Source organism: Sardina pilchardus, chromosome 4 (assembly GCF_963854185.1).
Source record: "Sardina pilchardus chromosome 4, fSarPil1.1, whole genome shotgun sequence".
Lineage (NCBI taxonomy): Eukaryota > Metazoa > Chordata > Actinopteri > Clupeiformes > Clupeidae > Sardina > Sardina pilchardus.
This window is the reverse complement of record NC_084997.1, coordinates 10,690,768-10,710,156: the sequence shown is the minus strand read 5'-3', so window position 1 is coordinate 10,710,156 and position 19,389 is coordinate 10,690,768. Positions and strand designations below refer to the sequence as shown.

General features: G+C 45.5%; 2 protein-coding genes across 2 annotated transcripts; one reads left to right on the top strand and one right to left on the bottom strand.

Moving 5' to 3' along the window:
- The first annotated feature begins 54 nt into the window (after positions 1 to 54).
- mfsd9 (major facilitator superfamily domain containing 9) lies at positions 55 to 7,797 on the top strand. Its single transcript, XM_062534117.1, has 6 exons — positions 55 to 177; positions 1,737 to 1,824; positions 2,255 to 2,298; positions 4,472 to 4,601; positions 5,241 to 5,450; positions 5,818 to 7,797. The coding sequence occupies exons 1-6, from the start codon at positions 94 to 96 to the stop codon at positions 6,750 to 6,752; spliced, it is 1,491 nt and encodes a 496-aa protein (XP_062390101.1). The 5' UTR covers positions 55 to 93; the 3' UTR covers positions 6,753 to 7,797.
- Positions 7,798 to 7,824: 27 nt separating this feature from the next.
- Positions 7,825 to 18,666, bottom strand: slc9a2 (solute carrier family 9 member 2). The gene is made up of 12 exons (XM_062534115.1): positions 18,094 to 18,666; positions 17,215 to 17,678; positions 14,401 to 14,651; positions 12,941 to 13,158; positions 12,592 to 12,791; positions 12,292 to 12,381; positions 11,670 to 11,740; positions 10,757 to 10,924; positions 10,521 to 10,623; positions 9,368 to 9,484; positions 8,931 to 9,018; positions 7,825 to 8,776 (listed from the first exon to the last, which is right to left on the bottom strand). Exons 1-12 carry the CDS (start codon positions 18,353 to 18,355, stop codon positions 8,307 to 8,309), a joined length of 2,502 nt encoding a protein of 833 aa, XP_062390099.1. The 5' UTR covers positions 18,356 to 18,666; the 3' UTR covers positions 7,825 to 8,306.
- Positions 18,667 to 19,389: the final 723 nt, after the last annotated feature.

The following is a 19,389-nucleotide window of genomic DNA, read 5'->3' as shown; positions in this document are numbered from 1 at the left end:
CAGAACTGACGATGGTATTTTGCAATACAGCCACTACATTATTGCAATGTACGCTTCCGCATTGACTGCATATTGTACTGTCAGTGCGGGAGAATGAATAACTCAAAATGTAGCATTTTTCAGAAACCAAAGAGCCCTACGCGGATTATACAATGCATTTATGTGGTTGGATTCATGGTGAGTGAAACCATGTCCTGTTATTTGTATGCGTGTTGTTTGTCATTCAGTCTCTGGTCCTGTCATAAGTTTTGTTTGCTGCTTGCAGCAGGTGATGGAGATTACAGGTTTTGCGCAGTAGCCTGATTTATAGTGATGTCACCTAGCCGGTTCAAAGTCTTGACATAGCCCATCAAGGTAAACGCGCAGTCAGTCTAGGTGGACCCTGGACAAATCAATAAGTGTCAGCTGTTAGTGACACTTATATCACCATCGCGTAGCCTAGACTCATTGAAGTACAAGACCCCTGCAGCCAGAGTGGTCCTTGAGGTTGATTTCACATTAAAACTTTATGATGTGCCTTGTAACGTAACGCAATATGCGCATTGATGTGTGATACATTAACATGTAGTACAAGTCAAACGGGCTTTTTGGCAAACATGTTGGCAAACGGGTGGAGCAGCCTACATAATGTGTATTTCATTGACACAGAAGTAGGCTAGGCCCTACTTGCTTTGTAGACATGTTTAGAAGCCCATTAAACTGTTTGTTGAACTATAGCGTAATGCCACAGTATCTACACCCAGTGGGCTATGAAGAAAAAGATGGAGTGGATACATATTTTGCTGTAACAGGTTTTCCTTCCAGATTTCCACTTTTACTATTTGTCTGAGCAGCATGTTTGAAGTAAACCCATCTGAAAGTCTTGATTCTCACTAACACTGACACACACCCACATCAACCCAATGTCTTTGTTCCCAGTGCAAATTCTAGAGTAGTTATGCCCAGCATTAAACTGTTAGTTTAATAGAAAGTGCCGTGACACGGGTAGAGCTACGGTGTGACTTTAATCAAGTCCCTGGCTGGGCAGACTGCAGGGAGATGCTCGGAAAAATGCTGCTAAACAGGGTTTGGGGCTGTGAAGGCTGAAGACTGTGCTGTGTGATGCAAGATACCCTCCCCTCTGGCCACGTCACTATTGTCCCCTACCTGTCACCCCGTTCAAAGCAGGGAGAGACAACCAGCTATGACATTCAGCCGACAACCTCCTGTCTTGGTCTTATCAGTTTGTCTCATTTGTTGTGTCACTCTGGTTGGCAGAAACATCTCAAATACAGAAGTAGGGTGAATGTGCAGATTATCTATGTATTTCTAAGCCCATTGTGCCTCAGAGGGGTAAGGGACATTGACCTTTTTTTGCTTCATTCATTCATTAATGAGAACACAACTTCTCATTCACTGGCCCACAGCCCACATGGGTGTCTCATACTGTACAATGACTTCCTGTTACCCATTGCAATTATGTGCTTTACTACCTCAACCCAACAGTATATGTGGCTCATGTATTTTAAATGACAGGCATTCGATTTGAAAATTTAAGTTTTGTTCATTTGTATTCACAGAATTGCACTTTTATTGTGTGTGTGTGAAAGCACACATTGACTCACTGTGTCCCATAGTGTACCCCTTCAGTGCAAGTTTTCAACATTTTCCAACTTTGGAACAATCAGAGTCAAAGCTTGAGCATCACTGCCTTCAGTACTTTTCTCTTTCTCACCCCTGATTGGCTGTCTCCACAGGACCTGTTTGGGGTCAGCATGATCATCCCGCTCCTGAGCCATCATGTAAAGTACCTGGGAGCCAGTCCCACTGTCGCTGGCATCGTAGGTATGTGTCATCAATCTGCCCACGGACGCTACAGAAATCAGCAACGTACAGTATTAAAAGCCCTCATTTTCGGACAGTAGGCCTACTATTTCATGTTTTTTTTTTTCATATAGCACAGGCCAGCTCCGCAACATCAAACACATTCACCCACTGTGTTCACCAAGGGAGTGTTTTGTAAATTGTAAATTGACAGCACCTTGTTGAGAATCAAATATCACTCTCTGACTATAAGTTCCAGAAAACATCTTTTGATTTAATCAACCTTCCCTTGCTCACGGTCCTCACAAGGTTTCCAGTGAAGTCTGCCGGGGTGTATCGTGCATGGCGGCTAATCATATTTAATATCTGGATTTGGAATGACGTCTGCATGGTGTGTACAGTTGCTTATAACCACATTACCCACCTCACCTCTTGTCATCCCCCACCACAGGGTCCACGTATGGAGTCTTGCAGCTATTCTCCAGCACAGTAGTGGTAAGTGTTTCTCACTGTGTAATTGAGATGGGTATGCCTGTACAGATAATGTTAGGTAGATACTTTATTGATCCCCAAGGGGAAATTCAAGGCAATCATTATTCAAGGATCACATTACCATAGAGGTTGTTCGGCTGGGATTGGAGGCCAAGTGATCTGGAAACCCGGGTTGTTTTGGGTTGTTTGTTCTGGGTTGTTTGTCTCTACTCTTACAGTCAATTCGCACACCAGTGCACAAACACACATGTAGACATTCAGGCATCATAAGGGCTCTCAGGTCCAGGACGCTATGTTTTGTCGCTGGCTCCAAAAGTCTTGACGGTGATGTAAACAAGTCTGGCTCTGATGGTGTACCTCAATCAATTTCTGAGGAGAGGCTCATACGGCAGATTACGTTTCTCCACCAAGAAAGAGCAGCTTCACTGTATGTTGTTGGCCTAGCTTCCTCTAAGAGGAGTGGCTAGGGTGGAGAGAGCTTCTATCCCGCGCACCGCCCTCCACCAGCCCCCCACCCCAAAATTAGTTTAGATCGTCGGGGTCACAAGGCAAATTAAAAGGAGAATGACTCGTTTGTCCTCCGCTGTTGCCTAGCACGGAGACAGAACAGCCAGGTCTCTATGATTTCCCCGCGGGCTGTAGGGAGAACATAGCAAATTCAATTGGTCCTGATTTCATTATGCCATAATGTTGCGTGTGTGTATGTCTGTGTGTGTGTGTGTGTGTGTGTATGTGTGTGATAAAGAGAGGAAAAGGGAGAGAGGGAGTGTGTTTGAATATTTTTGTGAGTGTATGTGTGTGTGCGTGTGTGTGCCATTCATACCTCCACATAATGAGGAGCGAAACACAGGCGCCTTCCGTCAAGACAAAACTGCGGAAATCCTCGTCTCATGCCTGATAATCTGCTGGATTAATAATCTGCCCTTTAACTAAAGACACCAGATCCGGCCGCCTGAGGCAGGTTGAAGACCAGCGCTAGTTTGAGACCCTCAGTGATAATCCACTCAGTCAATTTTGGCCACACGGTCCCATTAGGGAAGGTGCCAAGTCCAGGTCAGACCTCAACAACACACTTCATTTATATTGATCAGCTTCTAAATACCCCTGAATTAGCGGTTGTTAAGCAATTATGCTCTCGCTTCTGTGACTCTTTTTGCTTCCCCAAATTAACCATGCATTCTCTGTCCATCGTGGCAATGAGGATACATTCTCACATCATGTGTTTGATTATAATGGGACATTCCCTTTAATTGCAACTAAAGCAGCTGAGACTATTTGTCAAAAAGACTTATGCTGCTTCATTAAACTGCATTACAGGTCATCTGACCTGTACTGAGGTAGAATTTAAAATGATAAAGATCCAGTTTAAGTGCGTAAGTACTGTAGGTACATTAAGTGCACATTCTCAAGGAAGTCAAAACGTAGTCATAGGTCAGTGGGTTCATGTATGTACACATGTATAATATAGTATACATTATGCATGTAGGTTCTGTTAATGACTTACAAAGCTCTAAATGACATAGGACCTTCATGTCTCAGAGCTTTTAATATCTTATCAACCTTAAAGAAACCTTAGAGCTCCAATTGCTAATCTTTTAATTGCGCCCAAAGTGCTCCACAAGCAAAGCAGAGAAGCTGCTTTTATCCATTATGCACCGCAGTTATGGAACACACTGCCTCAAGCGCATTAAACAGGCACATTCTGTAAACAGCTTTTAAAAACTCTTAAAACATAACTACTGTATGTCTTCACATTATTGTCCAATCTGCTGCTGCTATATTTACAGGGTCTTCATATTTTCACTGCATTAATTGTATTGTATGTGTTGTTGTATCTATCTCTTTTGAAATCTAATTTTTACTTCATTCTGATGTTTTATTTACTTTGTTTATATGCATTTATAACTTTAAACTATAAACTTTAGATGTGAAGTCGCTTATACAGTAGATAGTATACACACTACTGTATACACGTATGGCCTCTTGCAGATAGACTACACTATAATCTGACAGATAGTACTATAAACTATCCATGAATAGTCTCTATTATACTATGCATTGTTTAGTATCTTACAGCTAATATACAGCTAACCCTATGTGTGTACAATGCACATTAGCTCTGCGTGTTGTAGTGTCTCTCCTGTGTAACGGCGCGTTGTGTTGTTGTGGTCGGCAGGGCAGCTGGAGTGATGTGGTGGGCCGGCGCCACTCGCTGCTCACCTGCCTGCTGCTGAGCGCCCTGGGCTACGCACTGCTGGGCATGTCCAGCAGCATCCTCCTGTTTGTGCTGGCGCGCATCCCCATCGGTAGGTAACCCGCGCACGGCCGTCACGCAGCGGGCTGACTCTGGGTCAGCCTTAGGTGGACTAAGCACACTTCTCACTTCTCGCTCACGCAACACCACAACACCTCTGATGAAGAGTGCTCTCATTGTGCTCGTCACCCAGCGGATGATTATAGAAAATGAGTTAATGGTCGCAAACATAGTTTGCTACAAATTATACGCAAGGTCACCTTATTTTAGGTATGTCTTATTTGAGATTAAGTATATGCATTTCAGTCAGGACCACTTTGTCCAGATAGTTAGTTACTTTGCAAATGCATAATGTTTCATTTGGCGGTATGGCTCTGTTCTGGGAGCCCCCTTCCCTTCCATGTGCAAACATGGAAAGCCTAAGGCAGAGGGAGAGAGAGAGCAAGATAACTACGGTAGCCTAAAAAGGGCGTCTTAATGATGTCCGCTGATATCAGAGCGAGTGATCAGCTGAGCCAAGTCGCTGGGCGTGACTCCGTGGCCTGCCCTGAACTAATGCTGTGCTCCATTTTCTTGCAACATTTTCATTTGAACCAGAAATGTATTGCCATTACTAATGCTATCTGGTGTGTGGGTGTATGTGTATGTGTGTGTGTGTGTGTGTGTGCGTGTGTGTCTGTCTGTCTCTTAGGGCTCTTCAAACACTCACTGTCCATCTGCCGGGCGCTGCTGTCGGACCTGGTGTCCGAGACGGAGCGGCCGCTGGTCATGGGCCACTTCAACGCGGCCTCCAGCGTGGGCTTCATCCTGGGCCCGGTGGTGGGCGGCTACCTCACGGAGCACGAGGGCGGCTTTTACACCTCCTCCTTCGTCTGCGCCGCCATCTTCCTCCTCAACGCCGGTGAGTGTCACAGGGAAAGGGAAAGGATGGAGTAGTACGCCTCGAAATGGGAAACAAACATGCCATGATACAGTAGGTGGTTAATAGGATAGATGACTGTTAGTAGTTCTATGCTCTAGGTTTTCAATTCTAGTTAACATGTTCTGCAACATTATTGGACAATGGAACTGGAAGTGACGCACAATCAAAGGTTGATAAGGCAAGCACAAACATACAGGCCTTAATACGAATGATGGATGAAGTGTGAAGTGTAACTACAGCTAAGCCAAATCAATTTTCTAATTTAGCAAAACCATTTTCTAATGGACCAAAACTGAAGTGCAAATGTTAATGAGCCTGCTCAGTGATTAATTGCTTCTCTCCTCAGGCCTGGTGTGGATGTTGCCGTGGAGCGAGGCGCCGAGCCATCGCACCGACACCAACGCCAACAGCAGCCCCAGCCACTCCGGCCGGGCCTACGACGGCGTCAAGAACAGCCAGCACAACTGCTCCACCGACAGCAACAACCACCTCGGTCACCCGCACCACCACAACAACCACGACCACCAGCACACCCACCCAACCTCCTCTTCCTCCTCCTCCTCCTCCTCGTCCTCCCCGGCGGTCTCCCGCGTCCGGAGGTGGCGCTGGGACGAGGTGTCGCTGCTCCAGCCGGCGTGGCGGCAGCTGTCGTCCATGGTGGCGCGCATCCGGCACGTGGCCTCGTCCGACATGTGGGACGTGTTCCTGGTGCGGCTGCTGATGGCGGTGGCCATCATGCTGTACTACAGCAACTTCTCGCTGGCCATGGAGGAGCGCTTCCAGCTCAAGCCCAAGGTGACGGGCTACCTGATCAGCTACAGCAGCATGCTGGGCGCGCTGGCCGGCTGCCTGGTGGGGCCGGTGACGCAGCTCTACGGCCAGGACATGTCGGCGCTGCTGCTGCACTCCACGGTGCTGACCGGCTCGCTCATCTTCCTGTACGCCACGGCGGCCGGCGTCTGGCAGGTGCTGCTCACCTCCACCTTCTTCGCCATCTCCACCACCATCGGCCGCACGTGCATCACCGACCTGGAGCTGCGGCGCGGCGCGGGGACCGGCGGCCCGCGGGCCAGCGGCACGCTCATCGGCGCCGGGCAGTCGGTGACGGCGGTGGGGCGCGTGCTGGCGCCGCTGCTGTCGGGCCTGGCGCAGGAGCTGAGCCCGTGCGGGCCGCCCAGCCTGGGCGTGGTGCTGGCCATGGCCGCCGTGGGGCTGCTGATGGCGCGCATCCCCAAGTGGGACTCGGCCGCCGCCAGGGAAAGGACCAAGAGCAAGAACTGAGCCGACGACGCCGCGCGTGTGTGTGGGGTGCGCGCGCCAGGGTGTGTGTGTGTGAGTGTGTGTGCCTTACAGGTGTTGTGGCGTGGAGACGTAGCCCATCTCTGAGAGAAGAGTCCGTTCTGTCAGCAGTAGCAGCGGCGGTAACAGCAGCAGCACTGTTGAGAGTTGGACTTGTTTGTTGTTAAGTAATAACGCTGGACAAGAATCGAAGGGTCAGCTTTGGCGAGGGGCTCGCGCCGCCTGTCAATGGCTCTTCGTCTCAGAGTGATGACATCATTGTGCTGAAGGAACAAGCCATGGCTGCCTCCTCCTCTTCTTACCATGGGCCTGCTGCAGCACTAGCCAACAGGAGACATCAAGCACCCAGACCAGAGACTTGGGTCTGTGCCAGAACGCCACGGCACATGGTCTTACAAGCAGGTAATTGAGTTTCGAGAAAGAGGACATCTCCCTCGAATGGGGCGGCATTAAGAAGAAAAACAAAAAACAGAAACACATTCTTATGAATTCCATTCCATGTTTTAGTTTGACCACTTTTTATTTAAGTTTACAGGCTGCAGGCCTCATTAAAGCCTGTGTTGCCCTTTCTCTAAAATCCACTACATTATTCCAGAAAAGTCCTTGAGTTTAAGGAATTTGATGGGATTGATCTATAGCAATTTTAAACACAATGGCACTGTTTTCTAATGGACGTTTGCATTACTTGTAGTTCTGTATAATTTGGGGGAAGCATCATTTCAGACATAGAAACTCCCAACTACCTATTGACTTGATAGTAATTTATCAGTATCAAAGTCTATTTATTATGTTTGGTTTATGCATACGAGTGAAGTAATGATGACCTAAGGAAAAAAAATAGAAATAACTAAAAATTCTAGTGCGCTGTTATAAATGATTCCAGTTTGCCGATGGAAGAAATAAACTCAAGTTTCAACACAACTCAAGTCTCTGCAAAGTGTCATTGAATGTTCTACACCCCCACCATGGATCTACAATACTTCACTTTCACTTGTGTGCTTGGTGTTCATCTTGGTGATCAAACATAAGTGGCCAATAAATGCATACTGTTGCACAGATTTAAAGTCCTGTATTATTTACATTTTATTACACCACATTAAAATATTGACTTTACACACTCTACTCAACACCAATAGCCTGCAGAGGCTGCTGTTTCCACACAGATGTCTGTAATGTCAGGTTTGCCTGTACTAAAGACATACATCTCAAATCTGTCTTTGAATATTTACTATATTACGACAGTGTCTACTGTATGCAGAGCTTCATTCAAAGCAAACATTCTATCATAAAAACATGATTTTGTAAAAAAGTAAAGTTGTTCTTTTTTTCCTTCTAAAAACTGGAAGAGATGTGGAAGTACTGAGATACTAAAGGGACCAGCCATGAGGTATGTAGGAGTGCTCTTCTGTTTGGTTTATCACATAAATAACGCAACTGGCGAAGGTCCCATTGGGGCAAGCAGTCCATCTCACATAGTGGACGCTCTCATGAACCAATAGCCGTCCTGCTGTCTGTCCCAGAGCCTGTGAGCATCTCTCAGGGCCTCTGCTGTTGCCGTGGCTTCCACTGAGGCCTGAGCTGTGGGGCCCGACCCCGGCCCTGACCCTGACCCTGCTGCTGACCCCGACCCCGACCCCGACCCCGACCCGGTTCCTGCTCCTGCTCTTCATCCTGCCCGTGGGCCTCCAGGGCCCAGGCTGGAGGGGAAGACAGTGGCTGCCGCTCCTCCTCCTCCTCCTCCTCCTGCTCGGTGCCTCTGGCCCTGGCGTCGTAGTCGCTGGAGGAGCCGTTCCGCTGGCGGGGGACAGGAGCTCTGCGGCCGTGGCCGCGGTGATGGACGTCCCGGAGCGGCTGCTGCTCGTCCACCACGCTGACCGACGAGGGCGCCTCCCTCAGGGTGTCCAGCCTGTGCAGGGGCATCCCGCTGCTGGACGAGGCCCGCTGGGGCCGGCCGAACCGGGCCCTGACCGCTGGGTAGCCCATCTCTGACATGGTGTCGCCATCACCTGAGAAAGCAAGAGATCGCTGGTAAATATCGCTGACCCCTCCTTAACATGCGCATGCCCTCACACACTCACCATGGGGTGTCAATTTTACAGTGCTACCTAAGTTGACCACTAGATGGCAATAGAAAACTGATCGAACACAAAGAGCACCTACCAACGTGACTCATTCTCTTTGGAGGGAATCTAGAGTCCAGGTTCTGCCCAGCTGGAAGGGAAAGATACTTGTGCGATTTCGCTACATCCTGAGAAAAGAGGAGCAAGGATGAAAGGAGAACAGATGATGACGAGAGATGGAAGGATATGGAAGACCAAAGTAAAGGAGGAAAGGTAAAGGTAAAAACTAAAGATTAACCCAAACAGTTTTAACATCAAATCATTCCCCTTATTTGAATTATTTAAGGACTGAGGTCAAGCTGAATGATGATTTCTTTTCAATATATACCTAACTACAGTAAATTCATTCTGGTGTTACCAGTCTCAGACCCTAATACGCACTGTTATTTGCCTATGCAAACCAAGTTTGTGCAAGATGTTTTGCATTCTAAAAGCCCTCAGTAGTCTTGGCTCATTTCCCAAATGCTCCCAGCTTACCGGGCCCTGGAAGCTCCCAGGCCGAAGACTTCGCCGGATGCTGCTGTGCCGCCTGATTAGAATCTCCTTGGATCTCGTGTCATTGGGCATGGCGTACTTGCTGGTATATGCAACAGTCTAAAAAAAACACCAAAATTACCAGAAGAGTGATTACAAGACCCTGAAACACCACATGCCAGCCAGCATGTGCAGCTCTATTCTGCATTTTCATTGGAGAATATTCCACTCCTATCCTTCTCCATTTCAGGCCTAAGCATGTGTTCTAGTTTGACACGGGCTTTTTCATGACCACACATTGCTAGGGCGTGGCCATTTCATTTGACCACTCATTTCTCTAATACATGTACTGTAGCACTGGCCACTCGAATGTGTCCAGACCTCCACAGAAGCCCCACTGTGGTTATGTGGACATTATCCCAGTGCAGCTATCTGGGCCAGCTCTACTGTTTCTCTCCCGCGTCTAAGGTCTCGCCTCGTATGACCTGCCAGGCTCCTCACACATTGTAAACTCCCAAGAGAACAAACACAGAGACCATTAGGAGGACTTATAGCACACAGACCAAGTCCAGCTGACTCAATGGTCATCAGTCAGCCCTGCCGACAGCTACAGGAAGTGAGTGGTATAAAAATGAAATGTGAGAAAACACTTGGTTGGTACACGAGTGGAGCATGGCACCGTGACATAGGTCATAGGCATTTTTCACCTGGCTTCTGTTGCAAATGTCAGAACACAAAGTCACACATACACACACGCGCCCACACACACACCTTCCACCTGCCCCCATGCCTGAGATCTGCAGTGTTATGTGCTGTATAAGGAGTGGATGGTGAACAGGCTTAAGCCTCGTTTTGGGTACAGCGTTCCCGCAGATTAGATCATTAGTGGAAAACTACAGGAGCCAGGGTGCTCTCAAGGAGTACTGTACTGCTCAAAACCGTGGGAGAGAGAGAGAGAGAGAGAGAGAGAGAGAGAGAGAGAGAGAGAGACAGAGAGAGAGAGAGAGAGAGAGAGAACAGGGCATGGCATGGCATGGCTGACACTGATACTCGCTGATATGAACACCAATGGAACACTGCTCAGATGTGTCATCTGGGTGAAGGGCTATTTAACAGTTCAAATGGTTTACGTGAAACCAGTGGATTGTTGCCTCACCTTCTGTCTGATCTTGTACATATTCTTGGACAGAATGTCATGCATGTTTCGGAGATCGGAAGCCAGGAACTTCTTTTTGGGGTTGCTGCTAGGCTTTGTGTCACTGGGTGAAAAAGAAGACAAATAATTAAAACAAACATCACAGGAGGGACATTTCCCATGTCCAAGTATACAGTATGAAAAACACACAAATTAAAGATTTCAGCACACTTGACAATGGGAACAGGACTACATACGGTAGCAATGCATCTGACGGTAGATCGCTGATATCGGGAGAGACTGAATCCAGGATTTCCATGGCATTCTGAAGCTCCAGCTTCTTATACAGTGCTACAATACTGGACTCCGCTCTGTTGTCCCGGATCAGGATTTTTCGGATAAAGCGGTTATTAAATTTGATGAACCTAGAGGAGGAGAATCAATATTTGAATACAATGAAAGGGACAAAAAGGAATTCTAAAATGGACAAATCCTTGTGAGTACAGATATCCTACTGCATGGTCTAAGGGTTCATTATGCATGTTCTATCTCAGTTGCGTATTTGAATTCACACCAGGAACATCTCTGATGCTGCACTGCTGCGAGCCCTATCTTTTTTCAAGTGTTTCTTTTTTGGCTTTTTGCCTTTATTGAAATAGGAAAGTGAAGACTGACAAGAAGTAAGTGGGAGACCAGATCAGCCCTGAACCGCGAACCCTGTCTTGTATGTTTCCTGATGATATACCATAATAAAAGTAACACAGCCACCACACACTTGTCACACACTCAGTTTGAATGAGCCATAACTGTGTGTCTGTGTGAAGAGAGAGCGAGAGAGAGAGAACTCATCAAACTGTTTCATATGTGTAATCTTTATGTTTACGCAGAGCCCTGGGGGAGAAGGCCTGGCATGGTGACCAGTGTCCAGACCTAACCAGTTCTACCGGTTCACACACCAACGGTAGGGAGTGTGATGGAGAGACAGCATGGAGAAGCAGGCCATAAAAGCAGGAACTCGAGAGTAAACATATGACACCACATTCCCTCACACACCACCTCATTTTCACATCGCTCTCAAACAAAACGTTGCTGAAACCCAACACCTGAAGACAGGGCCTCTGCTGAGATCTCCCAAAACAATGAGTCAGGAGAACCGTGTGGAGCTCTTACTTGTCTTTCCAGTAGTGGTGGCTCCACTGTCCACACAGGTCCTCTATGCCGGCAATGGTGTGCTCCATAAGCTGTAGGACAGCACAAGAAACTAGGGATCAGGAGATTTCATTTCACGTTGCAAAAACTCACTGTTAGAGTCATAATGTAAATGTGTGTAAAATTATTTAATTTGTAATGTCTATATTATTATTTAAGTTTGGAAAATAATGATTGTTAAGTAAATTGCAATGTTTGAATGTGCGTATTTGACATTACAGGCCTGACGTCACTTAGAGCGATAAGAACTGACAGTGATGTATTAGAATGGGAGTGCAACAGTCTTTGACCGTGACTAGACAGAATTTTATATTTCTGCATCTTTAAGTTGCTACAGAATATCAGTAATGTCCTTTTTATGTTTCTAAATCATTTAAACTATGAAGAAGCCTTGCGTCATTGAGTCAAGTCTCAAGAAGAAACAAAATTCAGAAACTGCCCCTACACTCACACTGATAAAACTGCACTTAGCAAAGAGGTATTAAATGCATGAATCCCCACTGACCCTGATACTTCCAAATGAGTATGGTAAGACCTACGTCGCCATTGACAACAAGTGGCATGTTGGCGTGAAGGAACTTACCCTTGTGTGGACTTCCACATTAATGGTGTCCAGGTTGCGGTTGGTTTTACGGACGTTCATCAGTTCAATGAGAGGCCGTATGCTGATCCCCTGTTTGGACCCAACAGATTAAGGCACTTGACATGAGTGATTCTCACAAATGTTGTGTCAACATACTTCAGAGTTGCATGTCCTGTTTTGTACATATACATTCTTATCACTGCTCTAAAACATCATAAATGTATTTACAAATAACCATTCTGAAGGAAAATGTAAAAATCTTACACTTTACTCTGACTCTTTGAAAATATGTGTACATGCCTGGATGAAAACTGTGAAGATGATGATGGCAATAGTGGCTGTGATGAAAAGTTTCTTGCGGCCAATGGTTTCTGGAAGGGTGAAAACCAAGGCAAAGGAAATTGCGCCTCTCAGGCCACCGTAGGCCAGACCAAACTGGTCTTTTAGGTTGAAAGGGATGGTGCGGAAAGGGTTAATAATCTGAGTCAAGACCAAAACGCCTGAGGGAAAAACCAACAACACAAAATGTGATATCAAGTTCAAGGGCTTCATAGGATTTCAATAGCTATAACACACCCACACACACACACACACACACACACACACACACACACACACACACACACACACTCTGCACACCACACCTTACCTAGGCCTCGCCAGACAACAGCAAAGAGGAGGGTGAATAAGATGTAGCCCCAGTTCCATTCATGCTCCGTTGTTATGGTGACCACGCCCAAGAAGAAGAAAATCAAAGTCTCGGACACAGTGCCCACCATCTTGATGACATGGCGAATTGTGGTACAGGAGCGCTGGGACACATTTTCCTCCACGTAGTATTTCATTGTCAGAGCACAGGTTACTATACTGTGGACCCGCAAGAACCAAAAAGACATGTATCAGGTTGTGAATTAAAATGGGAAGATATTACAGGGGCAGGGGTTTGGGATATTATGTGAAACTCCCCTCATTGCTGAAGCACCACATTTAGAAGTCAGCCAGTCAATGACACTTTTCTCACCCACTGGCTAGCGTTTGGACTTCAAGGCTACACTACCGGTCAGAAGTTAGGAAACACCTGCTCTTTAAAGGGTTTTTTTACTTTTACATTGTAGAGCATGTTGAGCACTTGATGGCTGCTTTTCATCCAATCACATCAGGAAGCATTCCACGCAGGTAACTATTTCACGAAATTAGTAATGATTATGCTTATAGTGTGCAAACCAGTTGTGAAGAATGAAACATGAAACACATCAGATTATTTTTGTATCGTTGTTTACATAACCCACGTGTGTTATTTCACAGTTGAGTTTTCAGTTTGATTGATGGATGAATTGATAGAAATTCATTATTGATGTTATTGTACAAAAGATATTTCTTATAAAAATCATAAAATAAATGTTGGTTGGTCAAAAGGATAAACACACAATAAAGCCGCAGAGCTTATTACTTCTGCCAAGGAGGTTATGTTTTCGTCAGGGTTTGTTTGTCTGTCTGTTTGTTTGTTTGTTTGTTTATTCGCAAGATAACTCAAAAGGTTATGGAAGGATTTCGATCAAATTTTCAGAGAAGGTCTGAAATGGACCAATGAAGAAACATTTTTTGGGAGTGATTCATATCACCGTCTTGATCCAGGAGGCGGTTATGTTTTCACTTGGCGGAGGTCTGCGCTCTCTTAGTGCTTTTATAGTTTCCATTGTGATCCTTGAAATTGGCAGTGTGTGCCAACCATTGTTTGCGAGTGTAGACATGCAAGGTGTATGCAAATATGTGCGTATGAGTATATGGAGGAAAGAAAAAAAAACACAGAATACATACATTCATGCATTCCAGTCCATTCATACAGTCAAAGCATCACACAAACATAACAAATATAAACCAATGTAAGATTGATGTAAAGGTGGTCAAAAAACCTATGAAAGAGAACGTGTTTCCAAACTTTTGACCGGTAGTGCATGTTAGTGAAACATCATGGTTAATTTGTGTGTGTGTGTGTGTGTGTGTGTGTGTGTGTGTGTGTGTGTGTGTGTGTGTGTGTGTGTGTGTGTGTGTGTGTGTGTGTGTGTGTGTGTGTGTGTGTGTGTGTCACATCACTTGACCACTACTCACGCCATGATGCTGGAGATGGAGAACAGCTCGGCCACCAGGTAGGCCAAGTAGCTGTACATGAAGATGAAGAGGGGCTCGATCTCGCCCACCTTCCCCGTGAAGCGCGTGGTGAAGGCGGCCACCACGCCAAACAGGAAACCGAACAGCACTCCTCCCAGGCCCACCACAAAGAACCGCGCCACGCCCAGAAACACATCAGGGGCATCCACCACGGGCAACTCCGCCACATGGTTGAAGAGGTTATACAGCACCTGATAAGAACCAGCAAACAGGCATGAGAGTTGAGCGGTCTTTTCAAATATACACTGCAGAGAAGTTCAACTCCTAGCATTATAGGTGGGGGATTTCACACATCCAAGCCTATCAACAACCAAAACTATTTACTGTCAAACAAAATCAACTCAACTTTTGTGGGAAATAAAACATCACCAACGGGTCTTCAAGAGCATTTCACCACAGTTATCAATCAGGCACCTTCCTTAATGAATGCTTTATTCAATTAGCCTCCAGAGGGCTCAACAGTGGTATCTGGTGACCCATATACCCACCCAACTTCACACTCATGATTGGTTCTCTGCCAACAAACACGACAAATTATTTGGTCATTCCTCTTCATTGCTGCGGCCATTTATGATTCGATCAGCAACATAACCAGACAATAATAACTTAGATTCATTTTATATCTTTTATAAACAATCCCAAACTGTAGCTTGTTTCACTCCAGAACACCTGTTTATTGTCAATCATACTGAATTTGTGGAAATGTGTTACTTCCTACTCTCTTCTTCCCTGTTAAGAACAAAAGGTTTCTAACTAAATAGAGTAATTAAAATGTTGATTATTTACTGTAATTTGTAAAGTGCATGTATTTAATTGAACATCGTCCCATTTAGAAATACTTCACAGAAACACCATTAAATTACAGATTACAATGGCCAAACCCCAAACATGATCAGTATTTTCAGTTCTTCTGAACTCTTTGCTTGATTTCACCTAATCAAAGTGAATTAAGTTGAACTGATCCAGCTATAATGCCCAGTTATAAGGACTTGGCAGTGGCTGTTATTTGTCCCCTGTGGCTATGCTTATACTCTCCCCCAACACAACTCTAGCCCTCCTCAGTCCCTTTGTCCCACAGAAACTCTTGGCTCCCCGGCGACAGCCACGCCTGCTGGTGTACACGGCCCAATGTTTGCCCTTGTTCTCAGCTACTGTGTACAAAACAAAAGGGTTTCACCCAAGTAGAGTTCCAGATTAGGCACTATCTGAGCTTGATTCATTGGTCAAGCAAAAAGAACCTGACAAAAACCTGACCTGGCCGCACTAACAATCACCCAGCCATATTGGACAACCACAATTGACATATAAAGATACAACATTTCCTTCAAAAGCATCAGTCTTCAATATATTTTCATTGGATCTGGGGGGGGATTAATCTCCTGAGGTTAGCGATAAGACATTTCTGTGAGTGTTAAGAAGTTATTTTAAGGGATAAGACTTGCACTCACTTGCAAACATCTGAAAAGCCATAGGCTTTGAGACACAAAGGGGTTTAGCCATCTCCTATTCCTTTAAAGGGACCCCTGAAATTACTTTACAATCAGGCAATCAAATAAAAATATCTGTAATTAAACAGATAGTACTGCAGTAGTAGAAAACAAAACTGAAATCCTGGAAGATTCTTTAAAAGACTACACAGACCTACTCAGTGAACAACACTTTTCACCACAGAAGCACCACACACTACCCACCCACACACTACCCACCACAGACACAGTGGAGTCTGGAATGGTCTGCAGACATGTCCCAAGCTTAAAAGCCCAGGATGTTTGTATACCTAATTGAGGCATTCCACGGTGACGACTGAAACTTGAGCTACACCGTTAGTGTGAAGTGAACAGCACAGAACAATATGAGGAGTTTCTCTAACAAAGACATACCAGGTAAAACAAGAATGAGGCCGGTGCTTTGCTTTCATATGACTGAGCCATTTCAGCACAGAAAGGGATTGGAATCTTAACCATCATGTTTTTGTAGACAAAGATGGATAATAGCCCTTCAAAATACTGAGAAAGCCTCTGCGAAATTGATTTGATAGGATTGGTATTATCTGACTATCTCTCATACAAGACCATACTCTTGCCCAACACCTGCTACAGTAAGTGGACTGAATGATTGAGCAGATTGCAGTTCTGCTGTTAATAATCCCAGGTGCCACGCTTAATGTCATATCTGATGTCATATACAAATACACTGACGGACATTACACTGTATCTCAGTCCTATTGAGACAACAAACCGTGTAAATGGCATACAAGACAAACAGACCTGAAAACATGTAGCCGCAGGCCTCTGCCTTTCTGTTCCATTCTCTGTTTGCCTGCTTTTGGAGGTTGTATTTGCTCTCTAGCTGATTTGTTCTCTCAGACTAGTCAACAATTGAAAGGGGGAAAAAACACCTCACTAAAATGACCAGGCACACTCATGCCGTCACCTTTGGGAGCCATTGTGTTTTGGAAATATCAAACACACACAAACACAAATCTGGAGTGGAGTGAGACCACCAGTATGTAGTCAGGTCTTCGGGGATCAGTTCCAGCTTTCCACAACCTGCGTCACCAACAATTTCCAAAACCTTGAAGTTCCCATTCAGAGAAACCTCTGATGTTAGAATAGTCAGAGCCTACTATAAATCTACTAAACGTTTCCCTCTCTTCACAGCCTTATGCTCCTCTCAAGGTCATCCACTGATTCTGTCAATTCCTTGAAGTTTCATCAGATACTCATAAGGATGATGAAAACTTCTCTTACTCACCACAGTGACGGCGTCGTTGAACAGACACTCTCCAAACACCACAATGTAGAGCTGCTCGTTCACGCTGACGTCCTCGAACACCGTGAGCACGGCCACCGGGTCCACGGCCGAGATGATGGAGGCAAAGAGCAGGTTCTCCTGCAGGTTGATGTCCTGCACGCCGAAGGCCTGGATCTGGCAGATGGAGAAGAGCGAGATGCCAATGCCGATGGAGTTCCACAGGGTGCCCACGACGGCGAACCACAGCACCGTGCCCACGTTCTCGAAGAAGGCCCGCGTTGGCATGAAGTAGCCCGAGTCCAGCACGATGGGGGGCAGCATGTAGAGGAAGAAGACGTTGCTGGAGAGGACGGCCGGCGGCTCCTCGTGCACCGAGTGCATGATGGCCCCCACGATGAGGCCCACGCTGATGAGCAGGCAGGACTCTGGCACCCAGATGGTGATCTTGTGATAAACGTGGAAACCTTGAGAATGCAGAACAATTAGTGCCTTGTCATTTTGTGGACGACATTGAAAACAGTTTGGGCCTCAGGTTAACTTGACATGAAGGTCTTCAGTTTCCACTGAGAACAATAATGATAATATTGTGTAATACAACAAAATGTAAAGTCCAGTTGTTAGGATACTCAATTCATGATATTGAACTTCCTGCACTTCATCTAGCCTACATTTGTCTTTGTGACACACCTGCACAGAACAATATTGTCAAGGACATAACGCCATCATTGTTCACTGACTTATCTGTGCAAAAAATCTAGCCCTCGCCACAGACACAATACATACACATCTGACTTAATAGACAAATAATAACTTTGCCCAATAAGCGTGTTAATCTTACACACTGTATCTTGATAGATATTGTAGCCTATGTTTGCTTACCTATTTTGGCAAAAGACGCCAGCAGCACCCACAAAGTAATTTCGAAGGGAATCTGTATGCGAGGATAATCCATAGAGAATACAGGTAAATGAGTTTTCTCATCAGGGTAAGATTGGGGGGCTTCATTGTTGGGAATGGCGGGGGGAATAGGAGCAGTGCTGGGTCTCGGTGGTTGGGCCATCTCCCCATTAGCCCCAAAGCCCAAGAGTGAGGTGATTGTTAAAAGAGTTAAAAAGTGCAGAGAAATCCAAAGGCCTCCCATGCTGAACGTTTTGTATGGCAAATAGGACGAGTTGAACACCTGTGGAGAGAATGCTCCTCGGCTTTCCTTTTGTGTCACGGGGAATACACTAATATGGAAATATCCAGCGTCCGTTGCCAAAAAATTTAAGATATTCTCCAATGTATTTCCCCAGCATTCCGTTTGACGAGAAAATTAGACATTAACTGTAGTGTAGCATCCAAAAACAACCAGAATTGCAATACAGTCCTCTGCTATCCGTGTTACTCCAGTCAAGTACAACTGCTCTGCTGTCTGCAAACTTTTGATGCTACCTGTTTCGCCTACCTGAGTCCCTCCCGCCGCGTGTGCACGCCCGTTTCGATGGAGGCTCGTTTTGGATGGATGCCTGTGCTGATTGGAGCAAAAGGTGCGAACTGTTCCATTGCGGTTTCGTTGCATTTGGAGATGTTTTCCCCTCTCAACAGACATGATTTGATTAAGGAGTATGTAACAAAAAAAAGTAGCCTACAAATATCTTACAAAATTGTCAGTTGAGAAATGTGACGCTATTCGCGTCTATTTGGCAAATGTCTCTTAAAACTCTGGACACTGCCCTGTAGGCATAGCACTCCACGAGATGGCGACACAGTGCTATGTAAACTTCACAAAATAATGCCAAACGCATCACTTCACTGTAAAGCATGTTTCCCTGCACCAGTTCCCTGCTACATTATAGAATTGCTCTTTTATTGCAATGCTTTAATATTCCGTTTACATACTTCTTTGCTGTATAGACACTGCACCAACAGGGTAGGCTATTAAGCGTTCATTGGGCTTAAGTTCATTTTGGAGTTTATCTCTTTTTTTTAACTAGGCTGTGTGAGCATCGGTGCCATAACCAAATGGCCCAAAAGTGTAAGATCCATTGCAGGACAAGAACAATTCAAGAATAATTGAAGGAGAGGAATTAGTTTAATTACATAGCGACAATGACATGGAAATAGATTATTTGACGCATTTGTTTTCATTACGATTTTTTTTGTCATTTAAACATTTGCGCATCTTCAGTAGCG

Bases quoted from the DNA above. Each gene is read 5' to 3' on its own strand.
- mfsd9 (XM_062534117.1), top strand. From the start codon at position 94: ATGAATAACTCAAAATGTAGCATTTTTCAGAAACCAAAGAGCCCTACG. The intron at 1,825-2,254 runs GTATGTGTCATC...CCCCCACCACAG, and splicing joins CACTGTCGCTGGCATCGTAG to GGTCCACGTATGGAGTCTTG. The intron at 2,299-4,471 runs GTAAGTGTTTCT...TGTGGTCGGCAG, and splicing joins TATTCTCCAGCACAGTAGTG to GGCAGCTGGAGTGATGTGGT.
- slc9a2 (XM_062534115.1), bottom strand. From the start codon at position 18,355: ATGGGAGGCCTTTGGATTTCTCTGCACTTTTTAACTCTTTTAACAATC. The intron at 13,159-14,400 runs GTGAGTAGTGGT...GCGGGTCCACAG, and splicing joins TCCATCTCCAGCATCATGGC to TATAGTAACCTGTGCTCTGA. The intron at 9,019-9,367 runs GTAAGCTGGGAG...CTCTTTTCTCAG, and splicing joins CTGGGAGCTTCCAGGGCCCG to GATGTAGCGAAATCGCACAA.